The 19,945-nt window shown below is 48.3% G+C and overlaps 1 protein-coding gene across 1 annotated transcript in view; it reads left to right on the forward strand.

Moving 5' to 3' along the window:
• The window catches only part of GALNT18 (polypeptide N-acetylgalactosaminyltransferase 18), a 343,154-nt gene that overhangs the window by 272,397 nt on the left and 50,812 nt on the right, over positions 1-19,945 (forward strand). The window contains exon 7 of the mRNA XM_046017675.1: positions 14,666-14,851. Coding sequence (XP_045873631.1) covers positions 14,666-14,851 — 186 coding nt within the window. The remainder of the gene's footprint in view (positions 1-14,665; positions 14,852-19,945) is intronic.

Here is a 19,945-nt window from a genome sequence, read left to right on the forward strand (position 1 = left end):
CCTTAAGAGAGTGGTTGAAAATTTCCTTTCCTTCTAGGTGGTCAGCTTTAGCTAGCCCTGCTGTGTGGGGGTGTGGGCCACTAGGTGTGGCCTCCTGGAACCCAGGGGGCCTGAAACGCCCAGGGCCCTGAGGTCCAAGCAACCTGGGACATAGGAGACCTAAACCCCAGGATTTGGGGTCTTCCTTGCTTGTGATCTTCATACATGAAGGAAGCTCGGTGCCCCCAGCAGCTCAGAGCCAGTTACTGTGCCTTGCTCAGATGCCCGGCATCTGGAAACATTGGGGCAAGGCTTTTTTGCCCCAACACATTATCATGAGCACACCAGCCACGAGTAACTCTGCAGTTACAGACCAGCCGTAGAACAGACGCAGTTTAACAGTACACTGTAAAAGTTTTACGGTTAGTAAGGATAAGTTCAAAATTAATCCCTAAAGAACAAAGCAATTAAAAAAGTACATAATGAAGCAATTAGCTAGAAATGGTGGGGAGCAGGAAAGGCAGAGCGCCCGTGGACAATTTTACTCTGGAAGGGTCTTCACACTTATGTTTTTTTAATTGTGTTCAATGAGGGAGCCATAGAAGAAGATTCATAAGATGCCCAGAAGAGGTAACAATTGATAAAGGGTTTTGAGAGTCAAACTGAAGGAAATTTTTACCTTCCTAAAAAGTTGGGGCCAAGGAGGAAAAGAGCTATAAAGACCATTATTGGTATAATTAATGAAATTTTATTATAGACTGTGGATTAGGTAATAGTAATGTATCAGGGTTTAATTTCCTGATTTGGAGGAAAAAAGAGAAGTAAAAGCAAAAAAACAAACAAAACAAAACAAAACAAAACCTTGGGAGCCAGCAATGTATGTTAAAACGCAGGAGAGTCATTCATTTTCCTTCATTCTCTCTCTCTCTGTTCTTGTTTTGTGTTTTATTTTTTTCTTTAGCTGAGTCTCCCTGCTGTTTTGTATCAGATGCTGTAAGGTAGCCTCTTGCCGCCATTACATTGTAGCTCTCCTTTTCCGGGAAGGGACTACTAAGCAAGGCCACAGTCAGTCCCTTAGAGTGACAGATAGCAAGCAGGGGCTCCCCCTGCCCTCCTCTCCTTTCCCTCCTCCTTCCTCTCCTCTCCTTTTGGTTTGTCTTCCTCTTCTGTTGTGGTTTTCTCTTGACAAGACCTGATATTTGTAAATCTTAAATTGCAGAAGGGGAGTTCAGAGACACCTACTCCCATTACAAATGCCACCTGGGTGGCTCAGTTGGTTAAGTGGCAGACACCTGATTACTTGGTTACTGCTCAGGTTATGATTGCAGGGTCGGGGGATTGAATCCTCTGTGGAGCCCCGGCTTGAGCTGCATTGGGATCTGCACTGAGCAGGGAATCTGCTTGGGATTCTCTCTCTCCCTCTCCCTCTCCAACCGCATCCCCCGCCCAAACTCTTTCTCAAAAAAAAAAAAAAAAAAAAAAAGATAATGCTCTTTACTTTGTAAAGGGATGCAAGAAGTAGGATACTGACAAATATAATTTCCCAGTGCTTGTGGGTGACTGATAACGGAAATTACCTCTACCCACAAGTTTTTCTATCAAGCAAAGATTACCTGAACGTAAAGTCGATCCTGAAAATAGTTAACCCCTGGTGTCAACTACCCCAGGAAATAACAATTGTTCCCATTAGGCCCTGTCTCTCTCCATGTGTGTGCTGTCTGTCTAGTTTGGAAAAGTCCAAGGGACAGGCCCCAGTCCCTGTCCTTGCCTGGTGCAGCCCCCTGCAGGTGGTTGAGTGCTGAATGCCATGTGCCCCATATCATTCCTTATGCCTGTTCAGATGCTGCTCATCAACGTCTTTATAGCCTGTGGCATTTCCCCTGCACTGGATTGTATTGTAAAGAAATCATGAAGAAGGGGAGATAAAACATTAGTAATGATTTCAAGACAGTTTTCCTGGCTTTCAGCACTTCTGTGCCCTATATATATGGCACATATAAACAAATAATAAATATATACATAAATTACAATTTATTATCCCAACCAGAACATTTTTGAGAGTGAAAGGAAGTACTCCCAATAATCACACTGGAACATTAGACATCAACCAATACTACCATGGGCAAACCAAGACATATGGTCACTCAATTTATAATCTGATGTGTACATTTAATGCAATTCTTTCCTTTGACGTCATTTGTTAGGTGCCTGTCATAGGTGATCTTGGGCATACAATGCTTAACATTACATATGTAACATTGAGCATATAACGTTTAAAAAGTGAAGGTAGCTCCTTCCCTCTGGGGTAATGGTTTAATGGTGCAGACAGCTGATGAAAGAAAACAAAGAATAAATATATGGTTACAGATTTCAGGGCACCTTTGTGGCTCAGTTGGGTAAGAGACTGACTTTAGTTCACGTCATGATCCCAGGGTCTTGGGATCGAATCCCTCACTGTGCTCCCTGCTCAGGGGGGAATCTTCCTTCTCCCTCTCCCTCTGTCACTCCCCCTGCTTGTACTCTCTGTCTGTCAAAGAAAGAAATTAAATCTTTTGTAAAATTTCAGTAAGTGCTGTATTAGCCAACTCGGGCTGCCCTAACAAAATACATAGATGAGGTGCCTCGAACAATGGAAATTTGTTTTTTCCCAGTTCTGGAAGCTAGAAGTCTGAAATCAGGGTCCCTGCATGGTCAGGTTCTAGTAAGACCTCTCCTCCTGGCTTGTGTACAACCACCTTCTCACTGTGTCCTTACATGGTAGAGAGCGAGCTCTAGTATCTCTTTGTCTTCTAATAAGGATGTAGTTCTATCTGATCAGGGCTCCACTCTTATGGCTTCATTTAACTTAATCACCTCCGTCAAGGCTCTATTTCAGTAGAATCACATGGAGGAGTTGGGCCTTCAGCATAGGAATTTGGTGGAAGGGGGACACAGTTCAGTTCCTAGCAAGTGCTACAGCACAAAACAGAGTGTAAGTTCCAGAAAGTCACAGATTTTGTACGTTTTGCTCAGTGACAAGACTGTCGGGGTGTAAGTTCCAGAAAGTCAGGGATTTTGTACATTTTGCTCAGTGACAAGACTGTCCTCTCGTACAACGGCACCTGGCACATAGGAAGTGCTCAGTGAGTGACTGTTGAATTGAATTAAAGCACAGAAGCGACATGATCTGACTTACAGGTGGATTTAGAAGGTGGATTGCAGGATGGCAAGGGTTGAAGCAGAGAGACTTTTTAGGAGGCTGTTGATAGACTTGTCCACGCATAGATAATGGCGACTGGGACCAGGTTGTTGACTCCGCAGCTTGGGAGATGTGATTAAACTGAAGCTATACTTAGGAGGTAGAACTGAATGCATTTGCCGATGTATTATTGGATGTGGAGGGGGGAGAAAGAGGATGTAATTATGGATGAATTACATGATCGTTGATGTAGGTTTTAGACTTGGCCTATTAGGTGGACAGCAGGAAGACGGGGGGCAGATGGGGAAGGAAATGGAGAACACGGTTTTGCACAGGCAAGCTCGCGATGCTTGAGAGACACACAAGTGGAGATGACATGTAGGCAGTTGGATATATAAATCTTGAGCTCAGAGGAATGTAGCTCATGTAATTCTCACAACTATTTTTGCAATGTGTCATTTTTGCCTCCATTTCACAGACAAGGAAATGGAACGTTAGAAGGTGGAATGAATTGCCTAAAGTCACCAGTCCAGCAAATGAGAAATGTAGGCTTTGACACTAATACTGTTTAACCCCAGAGCCTGTGCTCTGAACCACAGGGACCTCCTGTCTCAAGAGGCCCAGGGCTTGGATACATTTCCTGCTCAGCTTCTAAATTATCACCTGACCTTGAGCCTCACTTTGCTCACCTGGGAAATGATGGGAGGTAATCTGTTAGGTCTCCTTCAGTTCCCTACTGCAATGCTGATCTCCTTTATAAATTCCATGTTTAATGTGAGTTTGCTGTAGGTACCTTTCAGAGATCATACCCAAGCTGACAATTCATTCTGATGTGCATGAAAAGGGCAAATCTCTTTAAGCGAAGACCAGCACACCAGCTTTTTAAATCTGAATTCCAATGGAGTAAGAGGAAAGCTGCTTAGTACAAATGCCATTTCTGAGTGAGAGAATGTTTGGCATCTCAGATTCCTTTTTATCATCTGAATGGTAACCTTCAGGGTCCCACCAAGCCAAATGTGGGGGTGATGCTTGGGCCAGACACAGCTTCCTCTGATGTCCGTGCCCCAGGTCGGCTGAAAGGACAAACTTGCCCACCTCTGCCATCTCAGTGACACATATGTCACTGGGTCCTGTGGCCCCTGATGTCTGGGGTTGGGCAGATAGTGGTGACAGAGTGTATCCTTTCATCCAGGGCTTCCTGGTTGCCCTGCATTTCAGAAAGGACCCTCCTGACTTACCATGGGCTATACTCTGGACATTGGTCCAAAGAGTCATCCTTTCAGCGGGTGTCACCTTTTTGAGGGGGCATCTGATAGGGACTGTCAATTCGAATTTGATTGGGACGTGCTAATGAGCCATTCATATGTGTAGGATTTGTTTCTGATTAGATTAAGCTTCTGAGAGAGGAAAGAAACAGCCCCTGATTAAAGACATAAAAAAAGAAACACTTTAAATGAGTAAGTGGTTCATCTTCATATAGCAAAGTATAAATTAAACATAGTCCAGGGGATCAGCTTTGAATAGCAGCTGGATAGAGCGGGCTTTTCTGAATACGTCCATGAGGAGAAGATGCTCACAGCAGTTCAAAAGAACTTAACCCACCAGAGAGGGCACTGAACACTCCAGAGTAAATGGATGGGCCAACTTTTCTGATAAAAATGACTCTCGGGCTAGCAACAAGAAGGGTTTCATTTGGATTTCAGAAAATTGCTCCCCGAGTCCCTGTGACATTCAAGCTTATTATTATTCTCTGGCAGCATCAGTGATGGTAATGGGGCCAGAGATCTTAGCTCAAAACAAAGACTCGATCAGAGTAGACAGCACACGTGTCAGGGGGACCCCGATTTGGAACTTAGCCAATACTTCTCTCTCTGAGCGTGGGGCTTCTATAGTTTTGGTTCTATAGAAATGCCTGGACTGGAATTAGCTAGCCTTCCCAGCCTCGTGCATGACCAAGGCTGGGGTGTGGTAGCACCCCTGGGTTCACCAGGCTCACTCTAGAATTAGGAGAGCAGCCACAGGACTACTACCTAGCCTTCTGAGCAACCCTGAGCATGCATGACCTCCAAGCCCCTTCCTCTTCCGCCCTCCTGGCTTCTCTCTCAATTTTCTGACCTCTGCTCTGGTTCTGAGCACAAAGCAGACTCTCACCCACAACCTGTTTTGCAAGGGTCCTAACACCTGCCTTCTCCTGGTAGCTCCTTCTCCCAGCCCCTGGGACTAAATGTACTCTGTGTACCCTCAGCATCCAGTGTGGTCCTGCTCTGACTGGACTCAACACCTGAACTTGGGAAGGGGACTTGTCCCCTTCTGAACAGTCTCTCCCCTTACCTGGAACTCTCTGCTACAAATTCCCTGCCGATGAACTGAACCCCTGATTGTCGGCACTGCAGCGTCCAAGCCTTTCTGGTCACTTTACCTCTTTAGCAGCTTGTGTTAATCAGAGCTGTGCCAGTAGCCCCCGAGTCCCAGAGGCTCAACCCAGAACCAGTTTATTTCCCGCTCACATTAGTCTCCTGAAGGGTGGGAGGCTGTCCTGGGCAGCCATTCTCTGAGTGGTGACTCAGCCTGTTTCCCTCAGGGGGTTCCCCATCTTTGAACTTCATGGTCATATTGCCTTTAGCATGCAGCAGATTGGGAAGGAGAGAGGTCAAAGTGCTCATGAACTTCCCACGCTGGATCCTTACCTACCTTGGCCAGGAAGTGACCGTCTCCTTGGACCATGTCATTGGACTAAACTGCTCACATGATTCTTCCTGACTGGAAGAGAGGATGCGAGATGTAGAGGGAGCACGGAGATATTTAATGAGCCATAGTAGTCTACCACACCCTTGAAAACCACCCTACTCCTGGCTCCTTTTCGCCTTCCTCAGTATGTTCAGGCCTGACTTCTTCCTTTTTGTCATAAATCCAACCTAACTTGAGTGTGGGGTGAAATTAATCAGGCCTGTTGGCTGGTATGAGATCTGAGGTAACCATGAATAAACTCTACTTGGTTAGAACCATGAAAAGATGCCTGCTAATCTCAAGGACCATATGTTTGCAAAGCAATCCTCACGAAATTTCCCATGGGGGAAGTGAACTCCCAGGGCCCCAGTCTTTGTAGTCAGAGCACCGGGGTCTGAGGAGAAGCAGAGTCCCTTGTGTGTGATGGATTAGTTTGCAGAGCCTGGAGCCATCACTGCCCTGGGCTTCCTGTAGGTAAGAAGCTATTGCAGCAAATCGCAAGTCTCTGCAAAACAGCCTTTTAACGTCTTCTTCAAGAAACACTTCCAGACCTTCCAACCCAGCTGGTCTCTTTTTGGAATTCTGCCAGATGAATCCTCCTGCTGTTTTCTGATAGTTCTGAAAAATCCCTTTCAAACGGAAACTGCTTCAAGTGCTTCTTAGGACTGACCCCAAATCAGACTCCTTCATGGACACCTTCCAAGAAAAAGCATCATTTTTTCCCAAACACTTCTGTCCAGAGGACTGTTGGGCAGTGTTTACTGCAAGAAGGGGGCTTGGGGAAGCTGAGCCCCCAGAGTATTTTTTCTGTAGGGTCTGATGGAAGAATAAGCTTTGTGAGACTTTAAGAATGTTTCCTTACACTTAAAAATAATGAAATATCTACCTTGGAAACCTGGACGAGCACCACGGAAAGTACACTGGAGATCATTCAGAACTAAGGCCCAACTCTTGATCCCATGTTCATGATGTAAGGGTTTGTCAAGCACCCACCATGGGCCAGGGCCTCCGGAGGCATAGAGATTCCTTCATGAGAGCAGGGTGGCCATGGCTCTTCTCTGGAAGGCTGGTGCTGCAGGCCTAGAAACGGATTAAAGCTCCTGCTCACTGAAAACCAAAGAGTTACAAATGAAAGCTATAGCGAAAGTGAATTTCACACCCATTGGATTGGCAAGAATTAGAAAGCTGGACAATGCCAAATGTTGACGAGACTGTGAAGCCACATGAGAGCTCATTTGCGCTGGTGGGAGCAGAACGTGGTGTGCTCGCTTTGGAAGAGTTCCTCTTGCGGGGGAAAGTTGAATGTGTCCGCAATGTATGCCTCAGAAATTCCACTGGGGTGGAGCACGGAGAGGTGCTCGCTCTTGGGCACCAAGAGACATGTAGAAATTGTCCCATGGAGCATTCTCCATTATCCTGGAAACAGCCAGACAGCCGACCCACAAGAGGGTGCCTCAGGAAACCGCTGCATCTTTACACGATGGAATACTCTGGCGATAAGGATAAATGGACCAAGGAGCTCGTTGCAGAATGCAGACAATATGCTTTCATGTATGTAGCGTCCAAAGATGGGTAAAACCACATAGGTAATGTAGGTTGATGGCAAGAAAATTAACAAAATTCAGGTTAATGGGTTACCTTTGGGGGTGAGGAAGAGCACACAGTTTTCCGAGTTCCTGCTAAGGAACTGTTTCTTTAAACTATTTTTTTTTAATTTTTTAATTTATTTATTTGACAGAGAGAGATCACAAGTAGGCAGAGAGGCAGGCAGAGAGAGAGGAGGAAGCAGGCTCCCTGCTGAGCAGAGAGCCTGATGTGGGGCTCGATCCCAGGACCCTGAGACCATGACCTGAGCCGAAGGCAGAGGCTTTAACCCACTGAGCCACCCAGGCACCCCAGGAACTGTTTCTTTAGCGGAGTGGTAGGTGAACCGTTGTTCCTTATATCGTGTGTCTTTCACTGTGCACGTGCACACAACTATCGGAAGTACTGTGCCCCAGGAAGGACAGGTGGTAGGCAGCACATAGCAGAGGCATTGACCCAAATTTAGGGCCGCCAGGAAGAGTCAGTAGGAATTACTAGGGAAATAAAAGTATCGTGGGGGAAGAAATCCAGTGAATGGATTGGTATGGAGTGCGGGGCAGAAATGCAAGTACAGGGATCCTACATCTGCCCTAGGAACTAAGAGAAGTGGGTGTAACAGGCTAGCTGAGGATGGCGGAAGAAGCTGCAGCGAACAGGAGGGACTGGGTCTCAGAGGCCTTGCAAATCCTGCCAAGGAACGTGATATTTCTCCGGAGACTGAAGGTGGCAAGTATAGGAATGAGACCCATGTTGGAGGGAGGTTGGCTCCCTGTCTTAACATTGTCTCCTTCCCGGCTTCTCCTCTGCTTCATGCCCTTGACCTCGGCTTGCTGGTGGCTTCTGGCGTTTGTCTTAGCTTGGCCTAGACCTGATCCCTCTTCCCGTCTCACCCCCAGGCAGGACTGGACCTTGGGTGAGGTGAGCAAGGGGCCCCAAACACAGAATGGAAGGATGCCTGGGGAAGGAGCCCTGCATGGCCCTAGTCAGCGGCCCTGGTCAGCATCTTTGTTCGCCTGCATTTCTGACCCCACCACCACCCTGCAAATGAGTTTCTGGTCTTCTGCCAGCTATTCCCAAGCCTTGGTCTAAACCTCCATCCTTCTTGTCTTCCTTCTCCCAGCCTGCCCGGTTTGGCTTTCTACTCTGTCTCAGCATTTCACAGCCAACTTAGGCGAGACAGTTACACATAAAAAGATAATTAACACAGTGAGCCAAGAAATACGGGCCCCATGAGTGGTACAAATCATGTGTTTCAGGAGTTTGGAGGAGCTGGGCCTGGCTGGCTTTGGATGGATGGAGAGCAGGAAAGAGGCTTTCTAGGCTAACGGAAGACTGGGAACATTTTTCCAAGAGCAAAGAGATCATTAAAAGTCACGAGGAGATAAAAAGGTGGACAGGATGTAGGAACCTGGGGTTCATGGCTCTGAAGTTCAAGGCTGAGATGCCACACTACCAATTCCTTGCCTACAGTAAACATTACTGATGAATTGTGGCATCCTTTTCCATGGAGCTCAGAGAATCCTTCTCAGAAGGATTCAGAGCCTCAGAATCCTTCTCAACACAGTGCTTCAAAAGGACATTAACAAGCAAATGGATTGAACATGGAAGTGTTATTTGCTGTCCTTGACATAGACTACAGAGTGATCAGGAGTTCCTGTGTGGGAGAAAGGGTCAAACTGTTCCCTGTTGCTTTGCCTCCAGTGTTTCCCTGTTTTACAACTTCTGATTTATAACTCTGCCAGTCATGTCTCAAACTGGCAAGGAAACGTAGAATCACAGAATGGGAGAAGTAGATGGAATCAATCACCTCATTGAGTTCAGTTCCTCCATTTGGCAGCTAGAAGAAACTTGAAGCTTAGGAGGGAAATGGGCTTGTTTATCTAAGTGGCAAACAGAACATAAATGCAGATCTTTTGACCTGACCTTGTACCAGCAACTCCCAGTCCTGGAAAGGGAAAGGAACCTGACCTTCCCTAAGAACCCACCACATGCCTGTCTTTGCTAATGGGAGCTTTTCATAGAACATTTCACTTAAACCTGCCAGGGCATCACGATCCCCAACAAAAAGGCCACTGACACCCAAAGACAGGTTCAAGTCAAAGGCTAATGTGTGACAGAGGCAGGATTCAAACCCTCTCCATCAGCCCCCAAGACCTGCCTTTCCCGATGGTTCCCACGTGGATGCTCCAAGCCTTTCTGGAAACAATAATAGGATTAGGGCTCTCTGGGAAAGGCTGGTGGTGAGTGAGACTTTCCTCCACACCAGGTGGCTGCTGTTTACCATCTACTTCATCTACTTCCGGTTCTTGGCCCCATCTGGGAGAAAGCCCAGGGACTCCTCTGCGGGTGTGCGCAAGCACTGGCCAGATTGAGGGCTCTCTCTGCAGGGAGTTCAGGGTTCCACAAGATGAAGCGGCCTGCTTTCCACCATGCTCATTTGATGACTCGCCAGGTTTTACAACGTTAATTTAAGCTCTGCAGCCAAAGTGGCTCTCTCCGGTTACAGCGGCATGCACTTAAATGTCAGAGCTTTGCTGAAAAACCGCTTGGATTTGAAGGGAGTCATTGTGTTTGGTAAAATCTGGCCACATTTTATGTTTATGGCCTTTATTTGGGGATCCAGCTGAGCGAGTTAAAACTGCCTTTCCGTAGCCCGTGAAAGCCTGGGACTCTCGGATTGCAGGGATCACTCAGTGAAGTAACGGCTATTGGATGTATACTAAATGTCTGGGGCTGGTGTATGCAATGTGATCCTTGTCTTCCCGGAGCTTATAGTATAGCAGGAAGCAGGAGAAAGACATCGAAAGAGTAAATAGCTGAATGGAAGTGTTGTGAGTAAGTGTTACTGAGAGAAAGGGTGGGGCCCCGTAAGTATTCCGAGGGGAACCTAATGGGCGGTCAGAAAAGGTAAAATTGAGCTGGATGACAAGTAGGGGGGGATTGTTCCAGAAAGATGGAAATAGCAGGAGCAAAGGCACAGAGACAGGAGAGAATTTGATGTGGTCAAGAAATCTATTTCCCAGTGCCCATCCAGGAGCCACAAGACCCAGCCCACATCCAGGGCTGACGTGTGTCCGGTGTCCCCAGTGCCCGTGGGACTGAGCATGGGCCTCACTTGTTCTACCAAGCCAGGCTCACATGTCCCCCTTGTAAAAATCAAGCTCTCTATCTTGTAGGTGCTTCCTGATGAGGTGACCTCATCAGCCTTCTTGGTCACTAACACTTGACCTTCATTTCTTGGCCATGTCTTTGGTGCACATCTTCCCGGCCCTCCCTCCCTTGGCACCCTTACCCACTGGAACTTGCAAAGCTAAGCCATCACTGTCTCCCACATCTTTGGCCTCCATCCAGTGGCCCTGCTTCTCTGGCATAATCCTTCCTGTCTGTAGCCTCCTGGTTTGGGTCTTTCTACCTCCTGCCAACTGTGACGTGTCCCAGGCACAGCTCCCCTTCACTCCTTTCCTCATCCCCTGTCCCACCCACGCCTCCATGGAAGTTTCATGATATCATCTTCTGCAAGGTCCAAATGCCAGTGATTTTCTTTCCTATTCTTTGCCTATCATCCATGAGAGAGTCTCTGAGATTCCCCTGTAGGTAAGACTTGAGAATCTCTGTGCATCAAGTCATTGGTCCACAGAGCCGTTCATCATCTGGGGATCAGAGAAAGCAGGCTTCCTCTTGTTTGTCTCAGTGTCATTGGGCAGGGTCCAGAGATGGCGGGCCAAACCTGCTGGGTCCACATCGTCTGCTCTAGTCCCCAGAGACCGCTGGGAACCCAAAGGCTGCATTCTAGACAGATGCCATCATCCTCTCCATCGATGAGTTCCTTTGCACAGGACGGAGGAGCGGGGATGACCTCTAGGTTAACAAGGGCTCTCAGTCTCTGGGGAGGAGCCTGGTGCACCGCTCCACACTGAGCCGGTCACTCTGGAAGGCTGTCTCTTGTCTGGTGGGCTTTAGCCAGACACGGGAGTCCTCTGCAGTTACATTTTTCCCAGAAGGTGGATGTCCAGGAGAGCCAAAGAGCAGCAATTATAAGGTTTTTAGAAAATAATAGCATACACAGGGGCTTCCTGAGCCCACAGCCCTGTGCGGAAATGACTTCTGCTGTGCATGTTTCATAGACAAGAGGTTAATTGGCCCAAAGTCGCCCCTCAGCAGGCACACAGTGGGGACAGAATAGGCTCAGGTGTCCTGCCCCTACCCCCTTGACTGCCAGTGCTCAGACTGAAGCAGACCCAAGGTTGAACACATGAACACATCCCCCTCTTCTCCAAGACAACATTGAGGCTCAGGCAGAGAAGTTGCCTGCCGAAGGTGGCGCAGCGGCAGGGGCCAGAAGCACAATATTTGAATTTAATCCTCACTGGCTCCAACGCAGTGTTTTCAAATACTATGTCCTCCCCCCCCCCCCCCCCCGGGCCCAGCCCCACCTCTGCGGGAAACCAGTGATCTGTCCTGGGCACTCTGAAGGAGACCGTGGGCGGGGGTGGAGTATGTAATTCTGTGTGCAGAAGCCCAGCATGCTGGAGGGAGTGAGAATGGTCAGCATGACTGTGACATGGAGTGCATGGGGAAGCAAGCCCTAGGCTGGGGGGACTGGGCAGGGACAGGCCCCAGGAGCCTCAGGAGCCTCAGGGCTGTGCTGGTAAGGTACAGGGAGGCATGATCCCCTTTATACCTTCCAAAGATTGCTCTAGCTGCTGGGAGGAGAAGAGACCGGAGGAGGAAGGCAGGAGGGAGATCAGTTGTTTGGAGGCTGTTGCAGGGTCCAGATGAGCCATGACAGTGGTCTGGACAAGGGCCGTGGCCATAATGAAGGAAAACAGGAGTGGGTTTGAGAGCCTGCCACTGAGATTGAACCGCTGCTTTGACTGTGCACTCAGGGTGGATGGGACATGCGGCCGCCATCCTTCTGATCAGAACCACAGCCGAGGTACCCACTCTAACGTGAAATGGTGAACTGGCTCTTTGAGAAACAGGTCTTGTAATAAAAGAGCTTTGTTACGAGTCATGTTCTGTGCTGTGTTGCTGAAATACACCAAGTGATAGCCTCCGTTCCAGTTGCAAAGAATAATTACCCCGACTCTTTGTGTTGTCAATAACATATTCACAGTATTCACAGGCTCTCATTGCCAATTGAGCCCAGTGAATTGGAAGTCAGCAAGATCCCCAGAACGTATAGGTCATGGACATGAATGTGCTCAGCCTAGGGCCTTCCATGGCCTCCTCTCTTTGGTGAGCTTCCGTGGGGCTCAGACGGATCCTTTCCCCTTCAGTACCAGCTGTGTGGCCTTGGCCAAGGGATAACCTTTAGTCTCAGTTTCCCCATTTGGAACTGGAGACATTAACGACTGCCTCACAGGGTTATTCTGAAGATCCTGCTGAATATAATTTGTATAGTAACAGCTGGGCTGATGGCATGCTTCTTATGTCCCAGGCATTTTCCTAAGCACTCTGTATATAATCACTTTAATCTCCTCGGTAGCCTCATGAGAGAGGCGCTATTATAATCCCCATTTGAGAGGAGGAAACTGAAACACAGCAAGATAGAGTGACTCACCCAAGGTCATGCAGCTAGCATGAAACAGAGCCAGGATTTAAATCCAAGTAGTCTGGTTCCAAGTCCTCTCTTCATAACCATCACACTGTGCCACCTGCCCACAGGCTCAGTCCAGTACCTGGCACACGGCAAACACCCAGTGGGAATTCTTGTTTCCTTTCCATTGGCTCTAAATATTATACTAAATGCAAGACAAGCTCAGAAAATAGAAAGGTGATCAGTTGCCTTCCAACTCTGGCCACCCATAGCAACCAGCCAACTGGTGTGAAATAGACGGGCAGAAGAGAAGGCATTCTCTTCCTAACTCCAGGGGTAATTAAGCAAAATCCAGAGCTGACCTTAGAGTACACTTATCTTGACGAACACTGAGAAATGTATAGAATTGTTGAATCGTTACAGTGCACACCTGAAACTAACATGACACTGTATGCTAACTATACTTGAATAAAAAAACAGAAAGAGAAAGCAAAGCTGACTTTATCTTGGATGAAGTCCTGTGGTCGTTGATGGATACGTGTTATGAGTGTGAACATTCTCTACCAAATTGTCCAGCTGACAGTACCTGACAAGCAACCTCTGCTGTCCACCCAGAGATGATCATGTTCCCCAGAAGCCTCATTCATCAGCTCTGGCCCAGTGTTTCAGATTCATCCCCATTTATTAAGCATTGATCACTTATTGATTGAGTAGTTAAACACCATCAGCCATATATTTATTCAATAAGGACTTACAAAGTACTTTTATGTACCAGGCCTTTTGTTAGGTGCTGGAGACAAGAACTAGGTGAGATACTGTTCTTGCATCTGGAAGCACGGAGTGAGGAAGAGAGGGAGACTTACAGGTAAGCAGGAAGTCATGAGAGCAAGAGCTTTGGAGGCCAGAGGAGGGAGCAGTTGGCTCTGCCCCCAGAAATTGCACAAAGACCCCACAACAGAGAGGTCATAGGGCCAAGATCTTGAGAGATTATATTTTTTCAGCTGGAGAAGGAGTGGCATTCTAAAATGACACATAGAATGGGCAAAAGCCTAGGGGCACAAAATGACACACATGTTCCCAAACATTCAAAGTTCAGAATAGCTGGAATGATCATGGAAAGACCTCTAAGACACTGTCCCTCGACCATTAGAATAGAGGATCCTTTTTCTCTATTTTCTTTTAAATCCAATTGCATCTAGTCCAAGCTCTTAGTCACTGAGGTCAATGAGAAGCTTCGCCTGATTCCCTTCTTTGTATCCCTCCCCCTTTGATGCTGTCTTTCTCTGCTCTTCTTCTATGTCAAGAACAGCAGCAGAGACCATTCTGAAGGTTTTTGTTAACTTCTCCACCAGGGGCAAGGAGAATCCAGATCTTTGTTCACAAAAATGTTTAATCTCTTCTTTGCACAGTAGAAGGAATGGGAAGAGAAAGCACGTTAATTCTTTGCTGTAAATCCATGGCAACAGGAAACAAGATACAAACGGTCTCAATCATCTTCCTGCTAGAGGAGTAGAAATAAGGTAGAGCTCACTGCCTTTGCCGACCGTGGTCTGAGAGACAAGGTGAAGAGAGCTGGAGCTGTCCGTGCTCAGGCTGGTCTGGTTTAGTGGCTTGGAGCCCATCTGGGCACTGATGAGTGCCTCTTGTGTCCCCTACAGGTGTGGCAGTGTGGCGGCAGTGTGGAGGTCCTGCCATGCTCCCGGATTGCCCACATCGAGCGAGCCCACAAGCCCTACACCGAGGACCTCACCGCCCACGTCCGCAGGAATGCCCTTAGGGTGGCCGAAGTCTGGATGGACGAGTTTAAAAGCCATGTCTACATGGCCTGGAATATACCCCAGGAGGTAGGAAGCCTTTGTGCAGACGGGGTTTCGGGGTTTGCAGAGGGGGGACCAAAAACAAAAAATATGGGTCTAAACCTTTCTCCCCATGGATCAAGCAGAGGCTTGTGATCCGTGTTAGAGTAGCTTCTCGGCCCCAGAACACAGCACACGAGGAAGAAAAGAGGCTGACGGTGAGGCACTAAGCCGCGTCTCCCCACGCCTGTCCCTGGGCAGCATGCTTAAAGGAAGACTTCTGTCCTGACTTCAGTATCCTCATATTGTGTGTGTGTGTGTGATTTATTCATTTTAGAGAGCGTGCAGGCAGCGGGGGAGGGGCAGAAGGAGAGAGAAACCCAAGCAGACTCCACCCTGAGGGCAGAGCCTGGTGCGGGCAGATCCCAGGACCCCTGACATCACAACCTGAGACAAAACCAAGAGTCAGATAGATGCTTAACCGACGGTCTCACCCAGGCGCCCCATCAGTATCTTCATTTTAAATGAGAATGTTGGGGGTGCCTGGGTGACCCAGTCAGTTGGGTGTGTGACTTTGGCTCAGGTCATGATCTCAGGTCATGGTCTTAGGGTCCTAGGATTGAGCCCCGCATCAGTCTCCATATGCAGTGAGGAGTCTGCTTCTCCCTTTTCCCTCTGTCCCTACCCCCTGCTCATGCTTGTTCTCTCTCTCTCTCTCAAATAAATAAATAAAATCTTTTTAAAATAAATAAATAAATAAATGAGAACGTTGGAGCAGATGGTTCCAAGTTTACCTCATGTTCCCAGGTCCTCAGCTTCTCTGCTACATAAATACACCAGAAATTACCAGAATTCACAAAATGCACCTTAATCTCCCTGTAGACTGGATTCAGACTTCTCCATTGAACCTTTGACCAGAGCACTAAGGAATGTCCACATGGCTTTGAGATATCTTGACCCACATGCCTGGGGAGGTGATACACCCTCTCAAGGATCCTCAGGAGAAGGGAACTGTTCTGGACACTTTTCTGCTCTTTCTAACCTTTACAGAATCTCATCGTTGCCTGCCACTGTCCGCTATCCCTCTTGTCACTAACACTTACAAAGTGCCCGAGAAAAAGCAATATTTCTCTAGTAGATTTGTTCAGCCTTGCCATGTGTCATATGGAAATGACCTTGGACCACTGAGTTGGGAGAACCCAACAGATGCCAGCCACGGGATCCGCACCTGCTCACCAGTCTGCCTGCCTGCAGATCATTGCTTATGTTGCAGTGTCTATCTGAGACAGCTGTTGACTGCATGACCTCTTTCTTTCCCCTTGGGAGTCCTTTAAAAAGCTTTAGTTCTTTCTTCCTAATAGAGAAATGGTTGATTTTTGCCTGAAGTTTTCATATGAAGGCCCCATTCCCCGATATCTCCACCCAGCTAATGTTGCTCTGGCTGAGTGACTGAGAAAATAGGCTGGGCCATGGGCAGGGGCTTTTAAGCAGCTCCCCATCCCCACCACCATCATGGGGGAGGAGGCTTGCATTGGGATGTATACGCCCACAGCCAGTGACATTTCAGCAGCAGAGAAAAGAATGAAGAGCCAAGAAGTACCAGCCAGGGTGCGGGCAACCCTGATGAACCAGCCCCAGGATTGCATCCCTGACAGTGGGAGTGTTTCTAGGGAAACAGCAGTGCCTTCTGGACCCATCTGTGGCTGTGGGCGTTGGATCACAGTATTCTGGGGAGCATGCTGAGTGCCTCTGTGGGTGTCCTCTGATAGCAAAACGTTAAAGAACGCTTGGAAAGTCCCCCAGGAACCTAGCAATAAAGCATCAGAGATCCCCAGTCCCTTAGCAGAGTCCTGTCCATACTCCGACCACCTTCTCTCCGCACCCCAAAGCTGCAGACCTTTTAGACTTCTCCCCTCATTGCTGCTGCCAGAAATGGAATGTGGAAATGGACAGTAAATCCAATGAATGGCAGAGAACCAAGTGAGAAAAGTAATTGGAGAATGATGAAACTCAGTGTGCATCTGTGACTCCTCAGAGGGTTAGTTCAAACCCAGTCAGATGGGTGGGAGGAGAGGGGAGTGAACTCAAGAAAAGCAGATGAGGGGTGGGAGTGTCCAGGATAAAGCCTCAGGTGGAAAAGGAAGAGGTCAGTGTGTTTTCTAGAAGTCTTTCCTTTGATCCAACCCCCACCTGCCCCACGTTCCCTGCTTTGTCCAGATTCCCTCTTCTACCTCTTCTCAGGTTTCTGGAAAGGGTCAACACCTTTTCCCTTCCATTCACTTCTGAAGTCTCAGTACTGCACCCAAACTGCTTGTGACAAAGCATCGTAACTGCTTAATGGACATTTTGAAGTCTTTAAGCTACAAGATCCCCCCTTTCCCTTGAAACTCTGTACTCACTTGACTCCAGGATGCCACAGCCCAGTACACTCCCATCTTTCTCTGATTGCTCTTAATTTCCTTGTGGGCAACTCTCACCTCCCTCGGATGCTTATGTGCACCTAGAGATCCATCCTTGGCCAACCGCTCTCATTAAACCTCATCTCCCTGGTGGTCCCTTCTGTTCCTGGGTGCTTATATCTGTTGATGACTTCCGAACTAAGATCTGCAGCCCTGACTTGTGCCTTCAGCTTCAGACCTACAGCTGCACATCTCCTGGGTGCTCCCTTGAGCACTTGAGATGGAGTCTGCCAAAATGGAGACCATCCTCCCGCCCCCCCCAGAGCTACTCCTGTTCTCCCTCCCCACCACGGTTTGGGATACCACCATCTATCTGCCCAGATCCACGAGCTTGAAATTGAGCATCTTCCTTTGATCCTTCTTTCCCTCAAGCTGCATTCCCAGCCCATCAACGAACCCTATCGTGTCCTTTCCCAACCCTATCACGTCTGATTTCAAGCCTTGTCTCTTCCTCTATGAGAGCCTTGGGCTGGTTTCCCTGGCTCAAGCCTTATCCCCTTCAAATCTATCCTCTGTACTACCCAAAGTTATCTTTAAAAAACAAAAAAACAAACAAAGAACCTCATAGGGACCACATCATTGCCCTGCTTAAAATCTTTAAAGGACTCTGCACGGTGCACAAATTCATGCATTAAGCCTGTTGTTTGACGTGCTTTTTCCACTGCTGCCTCTAGCCCCCTTCCCCAGTCCTGTCCCGGAGTTCCGCGGATGGCACAGCCAGAGAGAACGCCAGAGTCCGCTCTGCACTGTTTCTGCCCTCCGTGCATTTGCTCCTTTTGTCCTCTCTGCATGCATTCCCTACCCTCGGCCTCTTCCCCAGCCTTCACCTTCACCCATTTCCCTCCACCCAGTTAGACTCAGTGCCGCGACCCCTCCTCTAGGAAGTCAGCCTCAGTGGGAGAAAATGCCCCCTTTGCCTGCATGTCTCTGTCATTGCATCATCGCTGTGTAAAAGAATGTTCTGTTGTATAAAAGTCTCTCTCTCTCTCATTAAACCAGGGGCTCTCAAATCTGGCAGAACTTTAAAATCCCTTGTGCTCTAGCCCCAGAGATTATGACTTAATTGGTTTGGAAGGGGACCAGGGATCATTTTTTTGGAAAGCTCTTCGGGGATTCTAATGTCCATCCAGGGCTGGGAACTACCGCCTGAGACTCGAGGCTTTCTGGGAACAGACCGTGTTCTTCCCTTTTGTGCCAGCAGGCCTCGCACAAGACAGGCATGTGGTCAGGGCTCAGGAAAGCCTCACTGATGCTTTATTAACAAATGGATCTGCTGGCAGTATGTGTCATTCCTTTCTCCTTTGGTCAGTAACTCCTAAAAGTGCATCTGCAGACCAACTGCAGAGCTTTTTAAATATCCTGCTTCTGGGTCTCATCCTTTGAGATTCTGATGAGTAGATGCCTAGTGGTGCCAGAATCCGTTAAAAACTTTCTGGGTGGTGGTTTGGGACTGCCAAGTTTGAGTAATACTAGTTTGGCTCATCCTGCTAGTCCTTCCAAATTCACCTTGAGCAACACGTACTCCAGGAAGCCTTCCGTGACTGCTCACCCTCCCTTCCGCCCAACCCCCATCCTGGCTACCCCATAGGGCAGCTCTCCCTCAGCTTCCCTCTCTGCACGCTGTGTGCAGAGAGACTATTGACTTGTCTGGATCTTCCAGATCCTCCTTTCAGGCAAAGTCTGCATCTTCTTCCTGTTAGTATGCAGAGAGCTTAAGACAACGCCTGACATGTACTGAAGATGAACTGACAAAGAAGAGGGAGGAAGTGTGGATGCTACAACACCCACCCCCCACCGTGTTTTCCCCAAGAGTGTCCCCAGCTGCCCTTGATGGGGTGGTGTCCCAATACCTTGTGCTCAACCAAAGGACATCTGTTATCTATTGACTTCCCCTTTTGTCTGCAGCATCCTAGCTGTAGGGAGGGAGCTGGACCCCTTCAACCCTGTCCAGTGGTTGCCTTGAGAATTAGATAAGTTAGTTTACGTAAAGACTTTGATCGGTGCTCGGCCCATAGCAAAGGCACCAGCTAAGTATTAGCTCTAGCTGTGGCTGGCCCTGTTTATGCCTGGGCCTTCACACCCCAGCTTTAAAATGCCCTTGCCGGGCCGCCATCCTCCCCACTTGCCTTCTGTGCTGAGTCCTCCCCAGGCTGTGTACCATCCAGAGCTGCCTCTCCCACCTGCTTCCTCGCCACATTCAGTCCCAAGCTTTTGGAAGGCGGGAAGAGCCTCCAGCTCCGGGGTCCCGCCTGCTTTGATCGAAAATCAGTTTGCTCATCAACAAACAGAAAGTCGGCCTGCAGCAAAGCATCAGTGCTTTCTCACCCAGGGTTCAGGAACTCTAGGCCCACCCCTGTTTCCTCTTGCCCAAAGACAGGCTGTGTGACGGTGGGGAGCTGACGGCCCTTCTTCGGGTTTGGCTATAAAAGAGATTGTGTGTGTGGCCGCACACACAGGCAGGAATATAGCTTTTTTTTTTTTTAATTCAATATTTTACGTATTTATTTGACACAGAGATAGAGAGCACAAGTAGGCAAAATGGCAGGCAGAGGGAGAGGAAGAAGCAGGCTTCCCACCAAACAAGGAGCCCATCATGGGGCTTGATCCCAGGACGCTGGGATCATGACCCAAGCTGAAGGCAACCACTTTAACCAACTGAAACACCCAGGTGCCCCAGGAATAC

The sequence above is a fragment of the Meles meles genome, chromosome 8, assembly GCF_922984935.1.
Source record: "Meles meles chromosome 8, mMelMel3.1 paternal haplotype, whole genome shotgun sequence".
Classification (NCBI taxonomy): Eukaryota; Metazoa; Chordata; class Mammalia; order Carnivora; family Mustelidae; genus Meles; species Meles meles.